We start from the raw sequence: 25,650 nt of genomic DNA on the forward strand, positions 1-25,650 counted from the left end.
CTGCTACCAGGCTAGGTTAAATATATCTCCTGATACAGAGTTATAATGTCAAAATACACTTTTCGTTTCATACCCTCTCTGTTTTACTCTATTGTTCTACTCTAGAAAATGTACAAATTCATAAACAAATACTTCATATCAAGTAGTCCACTGCCTTCAGCAATGTATTAGTTCCAGTATAGCTATTATATTTTTTACTTCCAAACTACCAAAAACTTGAGTTGGCCTTCATTCTTTCTTCACATTCATCTAGTAGTTAAGGCTTAACACATTAACTATAAATTCATACCACATTGTTAAGTATGAACAATCCATAAATAGGTTACAAGTTATATTACAGTGCGTTAGTCAGTCTTTCTGGACACTTTGGGATAATAAATACAATACTGCATATCCAATTTGCACACTTTCCAAGTGTGATCACTTTCTTTGAAACCTCCATTCCTAGAAATACCCCCAAAAAACATACAAAAAGAAAAATATATTGTGGATGATGTTCTGGTCACTCAAAAGGATATTTTACATGGGAATCAGAATGATTGTTCAGGACTCTAAATCATGTTTTGTATTGTAATGGTTTTGACTTGAGGTGAATTGTTTTTGTGGGGGTGCCAGGTAGGTTGTGCCTACCAGAGAAAATATAGATTTCTCCTTTTTGGTTGAGAGGGAATGAGTCCCATCCGGTCCGTCAAGTCTACACCAATACAATGGACTCATGTAAAAGTCAGTATGGACATACATTTTTCATGAACCCATAAAACATTGGAAATAACTTAAAAACAACTGTGTTCTTTTGCATTGGTTATATTACCGAAATAAATGATCGGTCACCCCTACAAACAATTAGTCAAAACCGTTACAATACAAAACATGATTTAAGGTCCTGAACAATCATTCTGATTCCCATGTAAAATAGCCTTTTGAGTGACTAAAACATCACCCACTATATATATATATATTTATTTTTTTTTACAGTAACAATGCTCAATATCTGAGTAAAGTCATTTTTCTCTCATGTCAAACAACCAGGAAGCCTGAAAAGACACACTGAGTGGGCAGGGAGCTAATAGGCTGAGTGGGTGGGGAGCTCACCTTTACTGACAGTTCTTGGAAAAAGCCTACAGTTGAAGTCGGAAGTTTACATACACCTTAGCCAAATACATTAAACTCAATTTTTCACAATTCCTGACATTTAATCCTAGTAAAAATTCCTGTCTTAGGTTAGTTAGGATCACCACTTTATTTTAAGAATGTGAAATGGCAGAACAATAGTAGAGAGAAGGATTTATTTCAGCTTTTATTTCTTTCATCACATTCCCAGTGGGTCAGAAGTTTACATGCACTCAGTTAGTATTTGGTAGCATTGCCTTTAAATGGTTTAACCTGGGTCAAACGCTTCAGGTAGCCTTCCACAAGCTTCCCACAATAAGTTGGGTGAATTTTGGCCCATTCCTCCTGACAGAGCTGGTGTAACTGAGTCAGGTTTGTAGGCCTCCTTGCTCGCACAAGCTTTTTCAGTTCTGCCCACAAATGTTCTATTGGATTGAGGTCAGGGCTTTGTGATGGCCACTCCAATACCTTGACTTTGTTGTCCTTAAGCCATTTTGCCACAACTTTGGAAGTATGCTTGGGGTCATTGTCCATTTGAAAGACCCATTTGCGACCAAGCTACCAAGCTGGGATGGTGTTCTTCGGCTTGCAAGCGTCCCCCTTTTTCCTCCAAACATAACGATGCTCATTATGGCCAAACAGTTCTATTTTTGTTTCATCAGAACAGAGGACATTTCTCCAAAAAGTACAATCTTTGGCCCCATGTGTAGTAGCAAACCATAGTCTGGCTTTTTTATGGTGGTTTTGGAGCAGTAACTTCTTCCTTGCTGAGCGGCCTTTCAGGTTATGTCGATTTAGGACTTGTTTTACTGTGGAAATAAGATACTTTTGTACCTGTTTCCTCCAGCATCTTCACAAGGTCCTTTGCTGTTGTTCTGGGATTGATTTGCACTTTTCGCACCAAAGTATGTTCATCGATTGGAGACAGAATCTCCAGCATCTCTTTCCTGAGCGGTATGACGGCTGCGTGGTCCCATGGTGTTTATACTTGCGTACTATTGTTTGTACAGATGAACGTGGTACCTTCAGGCGTTTGGAAATCGCTCCCAAGGATGAACCAGACTTGTGGAGGTCTAAAAAAAAAAAATGTTCAGAGGTCTTTGCTGATTTCTTTTGATTTTCCCATGATGTCAAGCAAAGAGGCACTGAGTTTGAAGGTAGACCTTGAAATACATGCACAGGTCCACCTCCAATTGACTCAAATTATGTTAATTAGCCTATCAGAAGCTTCTAAACCATGACATAATTTTCTGGAATTTTCCAAGCTGGTTAAAGGCAGTCAACTTAGTGTTTGTAAACGTCTGACCCACTGGAATTGTGACACAGTGAATTATAAGTGAAATAATCTGTCTGTAAACAATTGTTGGAAAAATGACTTGTCATGCAGAAAGTAGATGTCCTAATCGACTTGCCAAAACTAAAGATTGTTAACAAGAAATTTGTGGAGTGGTTAAAGAAACAAGTTTTAATGACTCCAACCTAAGTGTATGTAAACTTCTGACTTCAACTGTATGTCAAGCAACATGGACGCAGTGTTGGGGTGAGATTATCTCAAGTAAATTTGCTGATACACAAAGCAATGGCACATGGTTTCACAAAAAATGCTCCTACAGACACTAGGTCACATGGCTGTGGCTTGCTATATAAAGTAGGCAGACAGGCATTGTGCCATTCAGTTTCTGTTCAATTGAATGTCAGAATGAGCAAAACAAGTGACCTATACAACTTTGAGCGTGGTATGATCGTCTGTGCCAGGCGCACCAGATCCAGTATCACAGAAACGGCCGCCCTACTGAGCTTTTCACAAATGACAGAGTCTAGGGTTTACCGTGAATGTTGCGGCAAACCAAAAATATCCAGTCAGCGGCAGTCCTGTGGGCGAAAACAGCTTGTTAATGAGAGAGGTCAAAGGAGAATGGCAAGAATCGTACAAGCTATCATGATGGCCGCAAACAGACAAATAACGGCGCAGTACAACAGTAGTGTGCAGAACGGCATCTCGGAAAGCACAACTTGTCAATCCTCGTCAAGGATAGGCTATTACAGAAGATGACCACACCATGTTCCACTCCTATCAGCTAAAAACAAGAAGCGGCGGCTCCAGTGGGCACGTGATCACCAACACTGGACAATTGAGGAGTGAAAAAACATCCTCATCAATATCATCAAATTTCATAAACATGATTTTGACTGTGCAAGACCTTTCAGGCCTATTCAATCAGTTTCAGCATAAACCTGCCATGACCAACAACTGCATAGCCATTTTCTTGCTTTTGTTTAGGTGATGTTAGAGGTGTTGGAGCAGCTCTTGTCATCATGTCACGAAACCACACCTGTCTATAAAACCCACCCGCATTCGAAGTTCAGAATGAGAAAGTGTAGGCTATATAGAAAGTGACACTCAAATTGAAACTCATTAAACAAATGAATAAGGAATTGATTTCAGCCTAATTGAGGTGTAGATTACAACACACATTCCAATGTTTGCGCTTGAAACAAGGCTGCATGGGATTTAGACTAATGCGACTCGTGCATCCAATGGCAATGTCTGCGATAGGTATAACGCCAGGAGTCACTTGCTGATTTGACAGCTCCAACGATGTTACACCTCTAAAATAATCTCAATAAAAACACAAACTGCTATGCAGTTGTCGGTTATCGTGGGTTAAGGCCTATCTGATTGGAAATAGCCCTAAATGTAGCACATGGTCTACTGATGGGTAGATAGCAGAGTCAAGTATCTTATGTTAGGAAACCATCTTCGAGCACAGCATCTGTGAAAACTTCATCCAGAACTTCAGCCACCATCAACAATACATCAAAGCTGACAATGTCCCCAAAATATGTAATGTAACATGTAGGAAATTATATAGTATGTTTACATCAATTCATATGTTTTATCATGGTATGAATGAAAATAAAACAATGGTGCAGTATGACATGTGGATTACTGGCACTGAATTGAAGGATCAAGTCTGACAATACATCAGTCAGTATAAATAAATCCTCTTACAATATTGAAAAGTAAAATATGCATAAAATGGCACAAACTGAAGTGGCAATGGTGTAGGCCAACCTACTTAATAATCCATTTAGTATATGAAACCTAAAAACATCCTTCAGCAAAGAGATCTCTTTTCTTAGGTATAGTAGTTCAGACTGAACCCAATCTCCATCAATTTCCCAAAGCAAGCAGCATTACATGCAAATAAACATCTTGAACATTATCAGCCTAAAATAATGATCTAACAGGGTGATGAACAGAAATAAATATACAGCTACATCATAAGATTTGTAACAGAACTTGGGTCTTGGTCTATGAATATATTATAAAATAGAACTCTTAACATAATGTTTTTTTTGAATGACTATGACCATTTTTACACCAATGAGGAAAAACAACAAGATCAAGTCCTAAAGAAACAGTACCATAGTAAACTATTGCACTTTGCTCAGTCAGATTATGGTCAGGGATACAGAATCTATCTCCATTACATAGGCTACATCAAGTAAAAACATTTGATCTTCACTAAGTTCAGCCTCCCTTTCCAGTTGAGATGAGTGAGATGTTTTAGAAAGCGACATACATAATACTTTTAGTAGAAACCATTTTCTGCCAGACAAACACCTGTCTGTACGGAGCCTTGGTAGGTCTGAAAGAAATACTGTACTTCAGGAAGTGACTCCTCTGAAGCCACACTGTGGCAAAGCAGGAAACAAAGCTGCACAGGTCAGCACAGTCCAGCATCACATGACTGGGATCTCAGGTCACATACCACAATCTGAAGCTCATACCCGTTTAGGGAAGAAGGGAACATTGTAACATCTTGAAGGATTCGTTTCTTGAATATCACTTATAGTACAGCACTGAGAGGGGGGTGACACACACAGAGAGAGAGTCAAAAAGAGAGGGGTACAGTACTGCTGGTTGAGGAGGGAACCTGCCATAGAGATGGGAGTCTGCTCCATTCATGGCCTGTAGGTGGTTCTAGGGCTGGCGGTTTCCGTACATCAGAGGGATGATGTAACACGAGATGTCGTCTCCAGATCCCAGCCGTTCATTAGTGATCCGCCAGCTTCGGTCCTTTAGTACTCCCCGCGCTCTCATCACCAGATCCTGAGCAGCCATCGTGTACCTGGTCACACACATGAAGTGGAGGGGTGTTATGGCAAAAATGGTCCACTGTCAATAGTTGTATTTGCTTTGTTTGTAAGATGTTGGATGTTTACTCAATTTACAAAATTGCATAATACAATGTCAGAAGGATGTCATGGAAAACTATTGAAAAATTTACTTTTACACGCACGCAGGTCCACTTGCACACAGACACACACCTACCTGTTTATGTCGTCAGGGTCACAGTTGGCCAAGAAGGTGGAGACTGATTCGTTGACTTCCTTGTTGGACAGGACGTCCCAGAGGCCATCTGTTCCCATCACCAGGACGTCGTCAGCACCGTGCTCGTATTGGTTTAGGTTGTACACCGTCACCTAGAAAGAATAACAACACAATGGGTCAGGTTGTGCATAGTAACAGCAATAGCAGACTGAGTTAGCACCATGCTCGTACTGAGTCAGGTTGTACACCAGGGATCATCAACTAGATTTTCAGCCGTGGGCCGACTGCAAATTGACTGCAAGAAGCCAAACATATATAAAACATAATCATTTCAAACCTTGCTTAAATTTGTATACGATCACGTGTATCTCTATTACGCGTGGGATTACTAAATTTCCCAAATTAAAATCATCTGGAGTTCATTTCCTGGTGTTTTTAAAGTCTTATGTCCAACAATAAAAATTGGAAAACTTGGCAGTGCCAGATAAAACCATCCGCAGCCTGCCCACCAGTTGGGGAACCCTATTGTACACCTTCCCCTGTAACAAACAACAGGGTCTTACCAGGAGGGAACACCAATTACATATATAATCGAATAGGATCTCTGAGTCTGATATCACACAACCTTGGTTTGACCATGACAGAGGAACTGTGGTACTGTACACCCTGTGCTTTAGCCAACTCTTCTATCATCATACCATACAACAGTGTGGGAGCAGGCTACTGTAGACCCTGAAGCTATTCTCTCTGCCTTCGATCTAAAGATGATAACACTGTATAATAATGGCACCATAATATATGAGAGAGAGGTAGAGAGACCCTGGCTGAACTGCCTGTGTAATGAATAAAGAGCTGCAAATTATCAGACTGAATGAGACGGACTCAATGGATGGACTATGAGTGAGATGAAAGAGCTGTGAAACTACCAGAGTCAGGTGGGCAAAAGTACTCCAAGAACCAAGCAAGGCCCAAAATATTATGCATCACTCTTTCCTTCCTTGAACTATTTACTAGTCTGATAACTTTTGTCTTTACTCGCTGTTACAAACCCAGTTAGCCAATCCACTGAAAAAACAACACTTTCACTCGGTCGAGGGTAATGTACACCTAGCTACGTTGATCATAAACTAAGCTATAATGTGTGCACAAGGCGTGAGCTGGATACAGTGGCTTGCAAAAGTATTCACCCCCCATGGCATTTCTCCTATTGTATTGCCTTACAACCTGGAATTAAAATAGATTTTTTGGGGGGGTTGTATAATTTGATTTACACAACATACCACTTTGAAGATGCAAAATATTTTTTGGAGTGAAACAAACAAGAAATAAGACAAAAAAAAGAACTTGAGCATGCATAACTATTCACCCCCCCAAAGTCAATACTTTGTAGAGCCACCTTTTGCAGCAATTACAGCTGCAAGTCTCTTGGGGTATGTCTCTATAAGCTTGGCACATCTAGCCACTGGGATCTAGCCACTACAAGGCAAAACTGCTCCAGCTCCTTCAAGTTGGATGGGTTCCGCTGGTGTACAGATTTCTTTAAGTCATATCACAGATTTTCAATTGGATTGAGGTCTGGGCTATGACTAGGCCATTCCAAGACATGTAAATGTTTCCCCTTAAACCACTCGAGTGTTGCTTTAGCAGTATGCTTAGGATCATTGTCCTGCTGGAAGGTGAACCGTCCCAGTCTCAAATCTCTGGAAGACTGAAACAGGTTTCCCTCAAGAATTTCCCTGTATTTAGTGCCATCCATCATTCCTTCAATTCTGACTAGTTTACCAGTCCCTGCCAATGAAAAACATCCCCACAGCATGATGCTGCCACCACCATGCTTTACTGTGGGGATGGAGTTCTCGGGGTGATGAGAGGTGTTGGGTTTGTGCCAAAAAGCTCAATTTTAGTCCCGTCTGACCAGATACATTCTTCCATACGTTTGGGGAGTTTCACACATGCCTTTTGGAGAACATCAAACGTGTTTGCTTATTTTTTTCTTTAAGCAATGGCTTTTTTCTGGCTACTCTTCCTTAAAGCCCAGGCCTGTGGAGTGTACGGCTTAAAGTAGTCCTATGGACAGATACTCCAATCTCCGCTGTGGAGCTTTACAGCTCCTTCAGCATTATCTTTGGTCTCTTTGTTGCCTCTCTGATTAATGCCCTCCTTGCCTGGTCTGTGAGTTTTGGTGGGCAGCCCTCTCTTGGCAGGTTTGTTGTGGTGCCATATTCTTTAAATTTTTTAATAATGGATTTAATGGTGTCTTTGGGATGTTAAAGGTTTCGGATATGTTTTTATAACCCAACCCTGATCTGTACTTCTCCACAACTTTGGCCCTGACTTGTTTGGAAAGCTCCTTGGTCTTCATAGTGCCGCTTGCTTGGTGGTGCCCCTTGCTTAGTGGTGTTGCAGACTCTGGGGCCTTTCAGAACAGGTGTATATATACTGAGATCATGTGATGGATCATGTGACACTTATATTGCACACAGGTGGACTTTATTTAACTAATAATGTGACTTCTGAAGGTAATTGGTTGCACCAGATCATATTTAGAGGCTTCATAGCTAAGGGGTTGAATACATATGCACGCACCACTTTCCAGGTTTTAATTTTTTTAAATTTTTTGAAACAAGTAATTTTTTTCATTTCACTTCACCCATTTGGACTATTTTGTGTATGCCCATTACATGAAATCCAAATAAAAATCTATTTAAATTACAGGTTGTAATGCAACAAAATAGTAAAAATGCTAAGGGGATGAATTCTTTTGCAAGGCACTGTACAAGATAGTGTGTGTGTGTGTGGGTAGAATGGTGCCAGGATGCTACACGCAGTGTGTCATAATTGGATTTACCTCTGGACAGCAGGACAGGAAAGGCTTGATGTAGATGTTGGAATCGTGGACTTTAAGATCATGGTCACCAAGGCCTCTGGTCACTCCTATAGTGGCCATTACTCTGGCCTGAGGAAGAGTTTTAAAGACACCAGTTAGAATACTATTAAAATAAGATATACATCAGTTTTTCCTATGTAATAAACTGTTATAAATTCTGTTCACCTCCACATTTATACACAGACACACACACTCTCTCGCGTTACACACACAAACAACCTTTTTCCCTTCGCCGTAGACCAGTGGGAACCTCAGGTCCTCATCTTCTATGGTTTTATACGCCCTATGTAGAAAGAGGAGACAATAATGTTTTTTTATTTCATGGTTTATAGCGCTGAGCATTACACACACTGTATTTGATGGTCCTTATTATACCTGTAGCTGAAGGGAGGAGAGGGAGAGCGAGGTGGAGAGAGAAAGCGAGAGATGGAGCGAGATGACGGAGAAAGAAAACACAGTAAAAATCACCTGAGAACGAGGGAAGCAGATGGAGACCTCAGAGAGATCTTTCCATTTTGCTAGAGTTCATGTAGTTTTTCCTTCTTTGCTTTTTAACAGGCCAGGGAGCCATTATGGTTCTTCAGAGCCAAAGTCAGCAAGTTTAATCATGACCCGTCCTCTAGTTTCACATACACACACTGTGGTCTAAGGCACTGCATCTCAGTGCAAGACGCATCACTACAGTCCCTGGTTCGTATCCATGCTGTATCACATCTGGCAGTGATTGGGAGTCCCATAGGGCGGTGCACAATTAGCCCAGCATCATCCAGGTTTGGTTAGGGTATGCCGTCATTGTAAATAAGAATTAGTTCTTCACTGACTTGCCTAGTTAAATAAAGGTTACAAAGGGGTTTCCGTGAATTTCACAGTAATTTCCAGGCGGCTCACTAGCAAGTAAGTTACTGTATTTCATATTGCAGTACACCTTTGTAATCTAAATACACTCAAAGCAAGCACTGTGTAATGACACACATTACAATAGCGTAGAATTGAATGTATTATGCTGTAAAAAGTAAATGTTACCATAATCCTAATAAATGGATGAAATTGAGGGGATTGGTGTTTGTATGCTGCAGTATATTGCTTTCAAAGTATTTTATTGTTGATAATACCTCAAACCAAATCGCGGGTAAAACATTTGATAATACCCCAAACCAAATCGCGGGTAACCCCCGCAGAGAGAAACATTTGTTTTCAAGTTAATTTCCTGCAGTTCTACAAATTTTGCCATGGGGCAGAGAATTCTTTTTGCAGTTTTACAGCTCATTTCCTGCAATTCTACCCATTTTACCATGGAGGGAGTGGAGATTTGTTTTTGCAGTTTTAATGGCTAATTGAGTGACTATCAGTGACTGACATGAGATAAAAACTGCTGATGCACAACCAAATTTCAAAGTTGCACCCTGTATATTCTACTATTCTAACTCTCATCAATAAATTGAGACCTCGACTGACATCCAAAAAACTGTCGTCGGCGACCCCTTAGCGACCGCTTATGTCGCTTATGCCTGTGTTTCCATTGAATTGCATTGTCCACTCTACTGATAGTTTTGTGTCAAACTTTTGCGATAAATGACAAACTTGCCCAAACTGGTTTTCGCACATGCTCTCTAGACAACAGTTCGCTGATAAAGTGGACATGGAAGGGACAGATTATGAGATGGATACTTGTTTGTTAATGGCAGCTAAGCATCGATCATCATGTCACTAGCATACAAATTAAGACCCTTGATATTTATTGGAAAGGAGCATTGAGCTCATCACCGTGCACTTTCACCAACCTGTAGCCTAAACTGTGCATGCTTTTTCAATTCGCACACAACATAACATCGCGTGACTGCAAATTTACCTTGAAATGATTACGGTTCTATCAGCAGTTGTGTATTTCGTTGCATTATTAATTTGACCTACACAAAAAGATCATGTCGAACGATAACAAATTGTCTGTCAACATTTATGAAATTGTACCGACACTTCCTGTTTCCATTACACGTCTTGATTTTTTCATTATACGCCAGGAATTTACTAGCATAAAAACTGTGGAGGAAACGTGGTTAGTGACTGGGAGGCTGATATGAAGGCTTGTTTACTTCTGTGACTGGGACACAAAGAACATTGCAGTAGTACACACTACCGAAGATGGAATAGAAATAAATAGAATCTCATTCTATTCCTGTGACTGGAGCTACACTGGAAGGGCAGATCATGTTGACTACTCCAATAATAACAATATAATAACAATAACAATAGAATAACATTTAATGTGACCCATAGAGAAACTACCATCCAGAGCAATAGCTGTAAAAAAAAAAAGCAGTACACATCCATATATTGGAGAGCGATACTGAACAAGTTCCCCCTCCTCGTCTAGCCGCTATTGAACCGTCCTGAATCAGCTCACTGTGGTAATGATAATATACTGTACTCTCATAACATCAAACAGCAATTTAAACAGACAGGCTCTGCCCAGCCCACATCTCTTCCATTATGTCTACCTTCTTCTCGTGCAAGACCAGGGCTCTAGGTATACTACAGAGATGAAGGTGAAACACTGTCTCACTCATTATAACCACTCTGCCTTCCCAAGGACATTAATTAGTGAATGGAGTGTGTAGACGCATGCACATCCCAGCAGCATGCCAGATCTCTCTAAACCAACAAGATCTCACGGTCTCACTACAGTATTGTCGTTTGTCCATAAAAGTCAAAACTCAACAGTTAAGTTAAGGCATTCATTCCGACTGGTTAAAGTAAGGGTTAAGGTTTGGGATAGGGTTAAAACAGAAAAAATACAAACAAGGGCCTCGCACTGGGATTGAACCTGCAATCGTCTGAGCTGTAGCTCATGGTTTAGAGATGGTTAAAATGGGGATTTCACCCTGGGGGACCATGGGTTTGTTTTGATCATATCGGAGGGATTTCTAGGTCAGTGAGATATTTCACAAATAAGTGGCCATGAAGAGTGCTTCGCACGCCGAACAATACACCCTATGATGACTTTCAGTGTATTGGGAGGGGAGGTGCAAGATCTGAAAAAAAATCTAGTCATGCTTGTGGCATTTTGCGGAGTCTCTATTTTATACTGATCGCATGGTCATGGTCATGATATGAGAACTGAGGATGGATGAACAACATTGTAATTACTCCACAATACTAACCTAAATGACAGAGTGAAAAACAGGAAGTCCGTACCGAATAAAAATATTCCAAAACATGCATTCTGTTTGCAACAAGTCACTTAAGAAATACTGCAAAAAATATAAAACAAGGTTGTCCACTATCGACATATCTATTTATTATTGGCATCAAAATGTTAGCTGTTAAAATTAGATCCAACAATAATATTACGGGATTAGAAATCTGTGGCTGTATGCTGATGATTCATGTTTTCTTTTAAAACCACAATTAGAATCCCTCCACAGCCTCATAAAGGATCTAGATACTTTTGCTAACCTCTCTGGATTAAAAGTGTACTATATTACTTACTGGATCACAAAAAAAATTAACTTTTACATTACCATGTAGTTTACCAATAAAATGGTCTGACGGGGATGTGGACATACTCCGTATACAGTGGGGGGAAAAGTATTTGATCCCCTGCTGATTTTGTACGTTTGCCCAATTACAAAGAAATGATCAGTCTATAATTTTAATAGTACTTGTATTTGAACAGTGAGAGACAGAATAACAACAAAAAAATCCAGAAAATCCACGACAAAAATGTTATAAATTGATTTGTATTTTAATGAGGGAAATAAGTATTTGACCCCTCTGCAAAACATGACTTAGTACTTGGTAGCAAAACCCATGTTGGCAATCACAGAGGTCAGACGTTTCTTGTAGTTGGCCACCAGGTTTGCACACATCTCAGGAGGGATTTTGTCCCACTCCTCTTTGCAGATCTTCTCCAAGTCATTAAGGTTTCGAGGCTGACGTTTGGCAACTCGAACCTACAGCTCCCTCCACAGATTTTCTATGGGATTAAGGTCTGGAGACTGGCTAGGCCACTCCAGGACCATAATGTGCTTCTTCTTGAGCCACTCCTTTGTTGCCTTGGCCGTGTGTTTTGGGTCGTTGTCATGCTGGAATACCCATCCACGACCCATTTTCAATGCCCTGGCTGAGGGAAGGAGGTTCTCACCCAAGATTTGACGGTACATGGCCCCGTCCATCGTCCCTTTGATGCGGTGAAGTTGTCCTGTCCCCTTAGCAGAAAAACACCCCCAAAGCATAATGTTTCCACCTCCATGTTTGACGGTGGAGATGGTGTCCTTGGGGTCATAGGCAGCATTCCTCCTCCTCCAAACACGGCGAGTTGAGTTGATGTCAAAGAGCTCCATTTTGGTCTCATCTGACCACAACACTTTCACCAGTTGTCCTCTGAGTCATTCAGATGTTCATTGGAAAACTTCATAAGGGCATGTATATGTATTCTTGAGCAGGGGGACCTTGCAGGCGCTGCAGGATTTCAGTCCTTCACGGCGTAGTGTGTTACCAATTGTTTTCTTGGTGACTATGGTCCCAGCTACCTTGAGATCATTGACAAGATCCTCCCGTGTAGTTCTGGGCTGATTCCTCACCGTTCTCATGATCATTGCAACTCCATGAGGTGAGATCTTGCATGGAGCCCCAGGCCAAGGGATATTGACAGTTATTTTGTGTTTCTTCCATTTGCGAATATTCACACCAAATGTTGTCAACTTCTCACCAAGCTGCTTGGCGATGGTCTTGTAGCCCATTCCAGCCTTGTGTAGGTCTACAATCTTGTCCCTGACATCCTTGGAGAGCTCTTTGGTCTTGGCCATTGTGGAGAGTTTGGAATCTGATTGATTGATTGCTTCTGTGGACAGGTGTCTTTTTTACAGGTAACAAGCTGCAGTTAGGAGCACTCCCTTTAAGAGTCTGCTCCTAATCTCAGCTCGTTACCTGTATAAAAAACACCTGGGAGCCAGAAATCTTTCTGATTGAGAGGGGGTCAAATACTTATTTCCCTCATTAAAATGCAAATCAATTTATAACATTTCTGACATGCGTATTTCTGGATATTTTTGTTGTTATTCTGTCTCTCACTGTTCAAATAAACCTACCATTAAAATGATAGACTGATCCTTTCTTTGTCAGTGGGCAAACATACAAAATCAGCAGGGGATCAAAAACTTTTTTCCCCCACTGTACATATCCCGAAAGAAAGAAATGATCTCACTCTAATACATTTTTATAGAAAGTTAACAAAAATAGATAAGATCTTGCTACCATGGAAAGAAAAATACCTGTCTATTTGTGGAAAAATCACCCTGATTACGGTAACTCTTTAGTCATATCACAGTTTACCTATTTGCTTATAGTTTTGCCTACACCTTGTGACCTGCTTTTTAAATTATATGAACAAAAAATATTCAACTTTATTTGGAATGGCAAGCCAGACAAAATTAAAAGGGCCTATTTATATAACGAATATGAATTCGGAGGGCATAAATTATTAAATATTAAAGCATTAGACCTCTCACTAAAGGCATCAGTCATACAAAAGTTATACTTAAATCTGAAATGGTTCTCTAGTAAATTAGTATATAGTTATTTTTAAACAAGCCTTAGAAAGTTGGGTGCAATTTCAATTTAATCCACCTGAAAAGACAGAACAAATATTACAAGAAATATTGTGGTTAAACTCAAATATACAAATTGATAAAAAAAAAAAAAATTCAATAAAATGTTTAAAAAAGGTATCATTTTTGTAAATTCTATCATAAATAGGACTGGTGGAGTTATGTCACACGTGCATGTAACACAGACATATGGAAATGTCTGCTCTACCCAAAATTACAACCAATAAATTGTAGCATTACCACAAAAATGGAAGAGGCAAGTAGAAGGGGGAAAAGTAAGGAACTTGTCTGTCGGCCCTGCATTAAAGAACATAAATGGTTAAAGAAAATTGTGATGAATAAAAATATATACCAATTTCATTTAAGCACCAAAAATGTGACAGCTGTGCCATATAAATTGCAAAACAGTTTCAGATTCCATGGCACATGGTTTATGAATTGACACAGAAAACAACGGCTGATTCAACACTTTTTTCAATTTAAATCATTATACAAAATTCTTGCAACCAATAGAATGTTATATATATGGGGGATACAATCTTCCCAGCTCTGCAGATTTTGCTGCGAGGAGGCAGAGTCATTAGATCATTTATTTTGGTACTGTCCATATGTAGCTTGTTTTTCGTCACACGTTCAGGAATGGCTGAAGAATTGCAACATTTACCTGGAGCTAACTCTGCAAATAGCACTGCTGGGTAATTTAAAAAGTCATAGTCAATCGATCAATAATATAATAATACTCTTAGCAAAACATTTTCTTTAATTTGCAATATGTAGAATCTGAGAATAGAAAGGTTCAGAACTTTTGTGAAACATCACAGCACGGTTGAAAAATATATGGAAAATAGAAATAAATCAAAACTGGATGGTGTTCAGATATAGATGGGAGGGGTTGAATGGAGCTAAATGATGGCGCCGACGGAGATGGCAGCATCACGACTAGCTCTTAGGAAACTCTGCAGAATTTAGTTTGTTTATGTACAATTTTTTACGTTATTAGCTCAGGAATTGTTTTGTGTCATTACATACAGCTGGGAAGAACTATTGGATATTTGAGTGGCTGTAACTCACCAAAACTAACAGCATTACGACCAGGATTACGACTTCCCTGAAGCAGATCCTCCGATGCTCTCCCCAGAGAAATTTAACTTATTCCAGAGGCTGACCGAAAACAACACCGGCAGAGGAGAGGTACTCGGGTCTTCTGGTCCAATTTAGGAAGCGTGCACATCACCCCAATGTCCAATCTCTGGATAATAAAGTTGAGGAGCTCAAGGCGAGAGTTGCTTTTCAGAGAGACACCAGAGATTGTAACATACTCTGCCTCACGGAAACATGGCTCTCTCGAGATATACTGTCTGACTCTGTAAAGCCAGTTGGATTCTCAGTACATTGCGCCGACATGAAAAAACATCTCTCCGGGAAGCAGAAGGGTGGAGGTATTTGTTTTATGATTAATGACTTATGCTGTAACTGTGATAACATACAGGAACTCAATTCCTTCTGTTCATCCGACCTAGAATATCTTCACAATCAAATGGAGACTGTACTATCTCCCAAGATAATTTTCGTCAATAATAGCCACAGTGGTCTATCCCCCCTCAAACCGATACCACGACGGCCCTCAAAGAACTTCACTGGACTTTATGCAAAATGGAAACCACATATCCTGAGGCTGCATTTATTGTAGCTTGGGATTTTAACAATGCAAATTTGAGGAAAAGGCTCCCAAAATTCTATCAACATATTGATTGTTGTACTCACGCTCTAAAACTCTTGACCATTGTTATACTACCTTCCAGAATGCATATAAGGCCCTCCCCCGTCCTCTATTCGGCAAATTGGACCACGATTCCATCTTGCTCCTCCCCTCCTATAAGCAGAAACTCAAACAGGAAGCATCCGTGGTAAGGACTATTCAACGCTGGTCTGACCAGTCGGAATCCACGCTTCTATATTGTTTTGATCACGCGGACTGGGATTAGTTCAGAATAGCTTCAGAAAATAATATATACTGATACGGTGAATGAGTTTATCAGGAAGTGCATAGATGTTGTAGATGTTGTGACTATTAAAACCTACCCCAACCAGAAACCGTGGATAGATGGGAGCATTCGCACAAAACTGAAAGCGCAAACCACCGCATATAACCAGGGCAAGAAGACTGGGAATATGGAAGAATACAAACAGTGTAGTTATTCCCTCCGCAAAGCAATCAAGCAGGCTAAACGTCGGTATAGGGACAAAGTTGAGTCCCAGTTCAACGGCTCAGACATGAGACGTATTTGGCAGGGTCTACAGACAATCACGGATTATAAAAGGAAAAAGGACACCGACGTCTTGCTTCCAGACAGGCTGAACATCTTCTTCGCTCGCTTTGAGGATATAATACAGTGCCACCGACGCGGCCCGCTATCAAGGACTGTGGGCTCTCCTTCTCTGTGGCCGACGTGAGTAAGTCATTTAAGCTTGTTAACCGTCGCAAGGCTGCCGGCCCAGATGGTATCCCTAAATCAAATCAAATCAAATTTTATTTCTCACATACACATGGTTAGCAGATGCTAATGCGAGTTTAGCGAAATGCTTGTGCTTCTAGTTCCGACCATGCAGTAATATCTAACAAGTAATCTAACCGAACAATTTCACAACAACTACCTTATACACACAAGTGTAAAGGAATGAATAAGAATATGTACATAAAAATATATGAATGAGTGATGGCCGAACAGCATAGGCAAGATGCAGTAGTTAATATAGAGTACAGTATATACATATGAGATGAGTAATGTAGGGTATGTAAACATTATATAAAGTGGCATTGTTTAAAGTGGCTAGTGATACATTTATTACATCAAGATGCAGTAGATGGTATAGAGTACAGTATATACATATGAGATGAATAATGTAGGGTATGTAAACATTATATGAAGTGGCATTGTTTAAAGTGGCTAGTGATACATTTATTACATACATTTTTCCATTAATAAAGTGGCTGGAGTTGAGTCAGTATGTTGGCAGCAGCCACTCAATGTTAGTGATGGCTGTTTAACAGTATGATGGCCTTGAGATAGAAGCTGTTTTTCAGTCTCTCGGTCCCAGCTTTGATGCACCTGTACTGACCTCGACTTCTGGATGATAGCGGGGTGAACAGGCAGTAGCTTGGGTGGTTGTTGTCCTTGATGATCTTTTTGGCCTTCCTGTGACATCGGGTGTGTGTAGGTGTCCTGGAGGGCAGGTAGTTTGCCCCCGGTGATGCGTTGTGCAGACCTCACTACCCTCTGGAGAGCCTTACGGTTGTGGGCGGAGCAGTTGCCGTACCAGGCGGTGATACAGCCCGACAGGATGCTCTCGATTGTGCATCTGTAAAAGTTTTTGCTGACAAGCCGAATTTCTTCAGCCTCCTGAGGTTGAAGAGGCGCTGCTGCGCCTTCTTCACCACGCTGTCTGTGTGGGTGGACCATTTCACTTTGTCCATGATGTGTACGCCGAGGAACTTAAAACTTTCCACCCTCTCCACTACTGTCCCGTCGATGTGGATATGGGGCTGCTCCCTCTGCTGTTTCCTGAAATCCACGATCATCTCCTTTGTTTTGTTGACATTGAGTGTGAGGTTATTTTCCTGACACCACACTCCGAGGGCCCTCACCTCCTCCCTGTAGGCCGTCTCATCGTTGTTGCTAATCAAGCCTACCACTGTAGTGTCGTCTGCAAACTTGATGATTGAGTTGGAGGCGTGCATGGCCACGCAGTCGTGGGTGAACAGGGAGTACAAGAGAGGGCTGAGAATGCACCCTTGTGGGGCCCCAGTCTTGAGGATCAGTGGGGTGGAGATGTTGTTACCTACCCTCACCACCTGGGGTCGGCCCGTCAGGAAGTCCAGGACCCAGTTGCACAGGGCCGGGTTGAGACCCAGGGTCTCAAGCTTAATGACGAGTTTGGAGGGTACTATGGTGTTAAATGCTGAGCTGTAGTCGATGAACAGCATTCTTACATAGATATTCCTCTTGTCCAGATGGGTTTGGGCGGTGTGCAGTGTGATTGCAATTGTGTCGTCTGTGGACCTATTGGGGCGGTAAGCAAATTGGAGTGGGTCTAGGGTGTCAGGTAGGGTGGAGGTGATATGGTCCTTGACTAGTCTCTCAAAGCACTTCATGATGACGGAAGTGAGTGCTACGGGGCGGTAGTCATTTAGCCGCATCCTCAGAGAATGCGCAGACCAGCTGGTTGGTGTGTTTACAGATAAATTCAATCTCTCCCTATCCCAGTCTGTTGTCCCCACATGCTTCAAGATGGCCACCATTATCCCTATAGCTAAGAAAGCAAAGGTAATTGAACTAAATGACTATCGCCCCGTAGCACTCACCTTTGTCATCATGAAGTGCTTTGAGAAACTAGTCGAGGATCATATCACCTCCACCTTACCTGCCACCTTAGACCCACTTCAATTTGCTTACCGCCCCAATAGATCCACAGACAATACAAATGCCACAACACTGCACACTGCCCTGTCCCATCTGGACAGGAAGTATATCTACGTCAGAATGCTGTTCATTGACTATAGCTCTGCATTCAACACCATAGTACCCTCCAAGCTCATCATCAAGCCCTGGGTCGAGGCCCTGGGTCTGAACCCCGCCCTGTGCAACTGGGTCCTGGACTTCTTGATGGGTCGCCTCCAGGTGGTGAAGGTAGGAAACAACACCTCTTTGCTGATCCTCAACACTGGGGCCTCAACACTGGGGCCTCAAAAGAGTGCATGCTCAGCCCCCTCCTGTACTCCCTGTTCACCCATGACTGTGTGGCCAAGCACGCCTCCAACTCAATGTCTAGTTTGAGAAACAGACGACTCACAAGTCCTCAACTGGCAGCTTCATTAAATAGTACCTGCAAAACACCAGTCTCAACGTCAACAGTGAAGAGGCGACTCCGGGATGCTGGCCTTCTAGGTAGAGTATCAAAGAAAAAGCCATATCTCAGACTGGCCAATAAAAATAAAAGATTAAGATGGGCAAAAGCACACAGACACTGGACAGAGGAACTCTGCCGAGAAGGCCAGCATCCCGGAGTCGCCTCTTCACTGTTGACGTTGAGACTAGTGTTTTTTACGAGTACTATTTAATGAAGCTGCCAGTTGAGGACATGTGAGGCGTCTGTTTCTCAAACTGGACACTCTAATGTACTTGTCATCTTGCTCAGTTGTGCACCGGGGCCTCCCACACCTCTTTCTATTCTGGTTAGAGCCAGTTTGCGCTGTTCTGTGAAGAGAGTAGTACACAGCGTTGTACGAGATCTTCAGTTTCTTTGCAATGTCTCACATGGAATAGCCTTAATTTCTCAGAAAAATAGTAGACTGATGAGTTTCAGAAGAAAGGGCTTTGTTTCTGGCCATTTTGAGCCTGCAATCAAACCATAAAATGCTGATGCTCCAGATACTCAAATAGTCTAAAGGACAGTTTTATTGCTTCTTTAATCAGAACAACAGTTTTCAGCTGTGCTAAAATCATTGCAAAAGGATTTTCTAATGATCAATTAGCTAATCCAAGTTGATCATTTTAAAGGCTAACACAACGTGCCATTGGAGCACCAGTGTGATGGTTGCCGATAATGGGCCTCTATACGCCTATGCAGATATTCCATAAAAAAATCTGCAGTTTCCAGCTAAAATAGTCATTTACTACATTAACAATGTCTACACTGTATTTCTGATCAATTTTATGTTATTTTAATTGACAAAAAAGGTGCTTTTCTTTCAAAAACAAGGAGATTTCTAAGTGACCCAAAACTTTTGTAAGGTAGTGTATATATTTTCTATACATAAAGTACAAATCAAAAGGTTGGACACCAACTCATTCAAGGGTTTTCCTTTATTTTTTACTATTTTCTACATTGTACAAGACATCAAAACCATGAAATAACACATATGTAATCATGTTGTAACCAAAAACGTGTTAAATAAATCAGAATATGTTTTATATTTGAGATTCTTCAAATAGCCACCCTTTGCCTTGATGACCGCTTTGCACACTGTTGGCATTCTCTCAACCAGCTTCATGAGGTAGTCACCTGGAATACATTTCAATTAACCGCTGTGCATTGTTAAAAGTTAATTTGTGGATTTTCTTTCCTTCTTAATGCCTTTCAGCCAATCAGTTGTGTTGTGACAAGGTAGGGGTGGTATACATAAGATAGCCCTATTTCATACAGAAGATAGCCCCCCCAAAAAAGTATTGACTCAGGGGTGTGAATACTTATGTAAGTGAGTTTCATTTTCAATAACTTTGCACAATTTTCTAAAAACATGTTTTCACTTTGTCATTATGAGGCATTGTGTTTAGATGAGGGAGAGAAAAATAATAATTGAATCCGTTTTGAATTCAGGCTTTAACACAACAAAATGTGGAATAAGTCAAGGGGTATGAATACTTTCTGAAGGCACTGTATACAAGGTGACAATTGTTTTTCCAGTCTCTGAAAGACTACAACTCCTGTGGTGCAGTGCTTCCTGATCTGGACCCGTCCCTCCCCCATTACAGGCTTTTTTGAAAGGGAGGAGGCACAACACAAAATCCTTTGTGAAAAACAAAGAACTGACCAGACCGCAATGGCTTCAAAATGATTCCTCTCATCAACACAAATTTGACGATGGAGCATTTTTGATATTCTATTGACATTCAAATTATTGTTCTGTTTACTAACTTAGGTAGGTAGCTAGTCTAGCTAGCTAAGTTAGCTAAAAAGCTACCAGTAGCCATATCTATGACTGAAAAGAGAAGAGGTTTTTCGAAATCGGCGATCTATTTTATCTTGATTGTAAAACTTAGATATTTTTTTCATAGAAATTCCTACTGAACAGCAAGCTACTAACATTACAACCAGCTACCTAAAGCTAGGTTTACCAGTAAACTTTAGCTTGACTGGAGTTGGCTAGCTAGTTCGCCTGGTTCCTGCTAACTTGCTATGTGCCAAGCCTTGCATTTGTAACCTGTTAGCAAACATGTGTAACATCAACAACTGTAAATAATTTTACAAGCTAGCTATGTAACATAATTGGCAAAGGTTGACATTGAAATGCATCCACTATCATAATCAATCTAAAACCTATAAGCATGACACGTGATAGGATTCCATACAGATGAAAATAATTATTGGCTATCCAGCCAGTTAGGTTTACTAACAGTGAGGAGAAACAATAATGCAACAATTTACTGTTGTAAATATTTTTTTTGTCTTACAGACAATACCCTGTGGTACCTGGGCTTCTTCCTGGGGTGGATTCTAGATAGAGAGAAACATAATTCCTTTGCCTGTGTGTTTTCATTGGAGCAGAACTGTATCCCTCTCAATGAATTGGACATTATGCTAAATTTCAAGCAATACATGACAAGAGGAGCTGAATGGCAGGGTGACAACACCCCTCCCATCATTTGCTGATCAACAGATGTCTGCACTTTACACCTTAGACATATATTCCCTGCACTTTACTACATTGATCATACTGTATTTTCTTCCTGAATGTTTCTTTGTGAATGGCAATTTCATCATGACCATCTCTCCCATCATCTGCTGATCACCCAGTTCTCATTTTGAGTTAGCATTAAATAGTGTACATTCCCCTGTATTTTAGAATTTGACAATTATTTTTTGGGGGGATATCTGAATGTCTAAAGGCCAGTTGATACTCCGGTGGTGGAATGTCTGTAAACATGAAAAACGTTTAAGTCTCTGCGACTGTCTCAATGTCCATTGACGTGGTTACCGGACTGCCACAGCAACCAGACCAAATCCTCCTGAGACCAGATGATGCAGGAGTTCTAAAATTGTCAGATAGAATGACCTACTTTTATTTCATCACACTGTGGCAGTATTTTCTGTATGCTCACCATTAGCTTGTAAATAATGATGTTGTGGGTGTATTTTCCTGTAATAATTAATAAAAAGTAACTAAAGTCTAGACGTTTAGACACTGGCTAGCAACAAACCAAAATATTGTTTAGAAAATTGCTTTTAGTTGCCTGGCTGATTGGTTGACATTTACTGAATATATTTTGAAACAAATGTGTTTAATCTCTATTATTAAAATAGAGAAAGTATGCTATTTGGAGCACCGGGCTGCTGATGTCATGCAGAGGCTGTCATTTTGTGTTTACACTTTTTCAGAACGACAACGACAAGTTTGATGTCGGACGACAATAGAACGTTCATGATGTTGTTCATGATGTTGCACCAATTTGTAAGTCGCTCTGGATAAGAGCGTCTGCTAAATGACGTAAATGTAAATGTACAGGCATGTCAATATACGGACTGTAAACCAATATACGGACTGTTTGATGCTATAGAGCCCTGTATAACTTAAATACAAATATTCTGTGAATCCATAAAGGCAGACACATTTTTAAGATGAATAGAAAATATCTGTATTTATTTTATGGTGGTTCTACATGGTCTTATGTTGAGCCACACTGTCCTTTATCCGGCTTTGGTACACTGGCAATGGTGTCTGGCATGGTGGGCTGGGGAAGCTGTGCTTGTGGTGAATGGTCTTGTCCTGTCTGCGGTGTATAGCCAGCTGGATAACACTCTGCCAGAAGTGGTGAGTGCAGGGCTTGTAGACCTTCTTAAACACCAACTGTTTGGAACTCTTGCAGAAGATTTGATGGTACTGCACGTCTCCTGGAAAGACATGGTTGTGGTGTTAGCATTTTACACTCATTTGGGGGAAGGGACGTAGGGCACTACTTTATTGATAAAAGTGTCAACTGAATGGGACCTAAGTGTTTAGAGACATGCTAGTGTATTATTTGGGACAATGAGAGAGGAAAGGCTGCAATAGGTGTGAACCTTCTTAGGAGGGCAGTTCTTACACTGATTGAGGAGAAATGGCACCTCAATCGCTCTCATACACCACAATGCATTTACTGTCTCTAAACACAACCCTGCACAACCAAAAAAAACTACCTATTTGTAAACTTCCCCCAGCCCATTGACTTTGACAGATCATTCTTGTCAATAGTCGCCCTTGGCAGGGGGATGATTGATTTTATACCTTTCAGTGTCCCTTAGTGGTTTCTGTCCCACAGTCTTGTGGTGCTCTATAACTGCAAGGTGTGTCCGCTCCCTCATGCTCGTATACATTTCAGCAGGACCTGGGGATAACTGGAGTTTTACAAAGAGAAAAGGTAAAAAGAGAAAAGGAGTAGACTAAATTGATTACATTGTCTGGGAGGTACTCTGTGGTCCTACATCTAACCCCATAACACAAACCAATACAAACACTACCCAATTCATGTTGAAGCCATGCTTACTGTAAATTAAGCTATCTTAGCCTTCAACTCGTAAATATTTTTGCCAACTTACCTTCACCTTGTACAGAGCCAGCGGTTGGAAAAGCATCCTGGTGGAATCAGATTCTTTCCCACCTAAAACAAAATACATACCAATACACAATTTAACCACCCCACTAATTGTATTGATCTGTATTAGACTGGCTTGCTTAACACACCTAACATGGACATTTTAATATTGTCAGCTTGCTGTTAGCTAGTTAGCATCGCTAAATTGGCAGCAAGATGTCTAGCCAGCTGAGAACCAACAAGCTAACCAACCGTAGACAATTGATACACATTCATCATTGCTAACAACACACAAACAGAGAGTGAGTTAGCTATGTTAGCAATTCTATTTTTAGTAACAAGTGTTTTCCAGACAAGAGTGAAAATTCTGGCTACAAGATTCAGATACTCTTATTTGCTAACATTAGCTAGCTTACATTAACGTTAGTCAAATATGTTTCATTTGCTGAAGATAGCTACCAGTGACTAGCATTGCTTAGGCTAAATTGATTGACAGTAGTGTGTATCCAAAAGATAGCTATGCGATTTAGCTGATGGCTTTCAGAGCTCAATACAGCACTGTAGCGAGCTAGCTAATTTAGTCCAGCTAGGCTAGCAAGCTAGCTAATAGTAGGTTACCTTAAATTGAGAATCTTCTGTTTTGTTGTAAAGGGAAAAAATCTGGTGTTGAAATGAATTCCCCATCAGTTCAGCCCAAAAAAATCCCTCTGATAATCTTTGGTCACCGTAAATGTCATTCTTCATAGCCACTGGAAGCATCAGGGTAAATCTCTGGTAGGTAGAATGGTGAAAGATAACTAATTTTTAATTGGCACAGCCAGGCACAGAACACCACACTGGCATGATGACAAACATTATCAAACGTTTCCCCAAGAAATCTGGCATAGAGAAGTACTGAGATTACTGTGTGTTGTTTTTTCGAAGTAACAACATCTAAATCCAAGTTTGTGGGCACGCCCCATCTACCTAGCGGAGCTGTATCTGCATTCGCTATGAATGTCGGACTTTGTGGTTCACTATGAGCAGACAAATACACAGGAAGTCAAAACTTCCTGACTACCAGTGAAATGCTTGTGGTATGGGTAATTGTTTATGTTTATGACAAAAACTTAATGTTGTTAACATAGTAATGACTATATGCAGAGCCAGGGTGAAATGTCCCTATAAGTTAAACATGAATTCAAACTGGATATGGTAAGGGACAGGGTTAAAACAGAAAACATTTAAACAAGTGCCCAGCACCGGGATTGAACCCGCGATCCTCGGAGTCGTAGCGCGGTTTAAGCCATTCCTCTATGGTAATAGGTGCTTACGTTGCCCCTAGTGACCGGTATTGAAGGCATCTCCTGACATCCTGGGGACCCCGACACACGTTGAATACTGAAGTGGATTTGGTGTGACCTGGCTGCTCTAAACACAGAGGATTGGACATAACGCATTATGAGACATGGCCTGCTTCCCCACAGTGAGTTGTCTAGTCCATCCTGGTCCAATCTGAGCTGCATGCTGTGTCCCAGGAGAGCAGAGCTTCATCACTGTATAAATGAGCACACTGTAGCACCAGCCACATGCTGCCTCTGCTCCCTCTGCCCTCATCCCAAGCTCATCCTCTCTCCTCCTCTCCCCTACCCATGCCTTTCTTTACCTCCCTCTGTCTCTCCCACTGTTTCTCTCTCTCCCCTTCCTCCACGGTTCATCTAAAGAACAGGGAGGAAGGGTGTTTGTACATGCACTAGGCACACACCATCCATCCCTTTAACACACTGCAGAGACACACAACAGAGAGAGCACCGCCCATCCTGCCTGGCGGGCCTAACAACCATGCTAGTACTGCACACAGCACCCTGCCTGACACACACACCAGGGGAGTAAAGGGGAAAAGAGGGAGAGATACTTAGGGTGAATTACGATGGAGTGAAAAGGGGGAGCAATAGTGATAGATACTTGGTATGAATAAAGATGGAGAGGGAGAGAAAAAAGGAGGGTGATAAGTATAGCTATATAGAGTGGTTAGCAATGAAGGAGATAGGGTAGAGAGAGCAGGCACACAATAACTATAGGTAGGCCTACATACAGTACAGTGGATAAAGATGATGGAAAGATACCCATACAGAGACTGCTTTTAGAAGGCTGTATTGTTCAGTTTACATGTGTTTTGTAACAAATTGGGAGGCTTCAATCTGGTAGATGAAGTGTACTGACCATCCATTCATTGTGAAGTCTCTGTAGAGCATCCTCTTGCCCACCTCCTTCCTCTGTACTCTCCTGGGGAACTCCAGATGGGTGAACTCTCCTCCCAATAGGTGAGGCTGCATGAAGCCCTGCACACAGACAGAAAAGGTTACATTACATTAGGTA

General features: G+C 41.1%; 1 protein-coding gene across 1 annotated transcript in view; it reads right to left on the bottom strand.

The window, feature by feature from the left end:
* Window positions 1-2,465: 2,465 nt before the first annotated feature.
* The window catches only part of LOC106575999 (protein phosphatase 1H), a 66,724-nt gene continuing 43,539 nt past the window's right edge, over window positions 2,466-25,650 (bottom strand). Inside the window, exons 6-10 of the mRNA XM_014152795.2 lie at window positions 25,495-25,613; window positions 8,556-8,619; window positions 8,298-8,405; window positions 5,450-5,601; window positions 2,466-5,246 (exon numbers count right to left, since the gene is read on the bottom strand). Of these exons, the coding sequence (XP_014008270.1) occupies window positions 5,099-5,246; window positions 5,450-5,601; window positions 8,298-8,405; window positions 8,556-8,619; window positions 25,495-25,613 (591 nt within the window). The 3' untranslated portion in view covers window positions 2,466-5,098. The remainder of the gene's footprint in view (window positions 5,247-5,449; window positions 5,602-8,297; window positions 8,406-8,555; window positions 8,620-25,494; window positions 25,614-25,650) is intronic.

This window comes from Salmo salar, chromosome ssa17, assembly GCF_905237065.1.
Source record: "Salmo salar chromosome ssa17, Ssal_v3.1, whole genome shotgun sequence".
NCBI classification, from domain to species: Eukaryota; Metazoa; Chordata; class Actinopteri; order Salmoniformes; family Salmonidae; genus Salmo; species Salmo salar.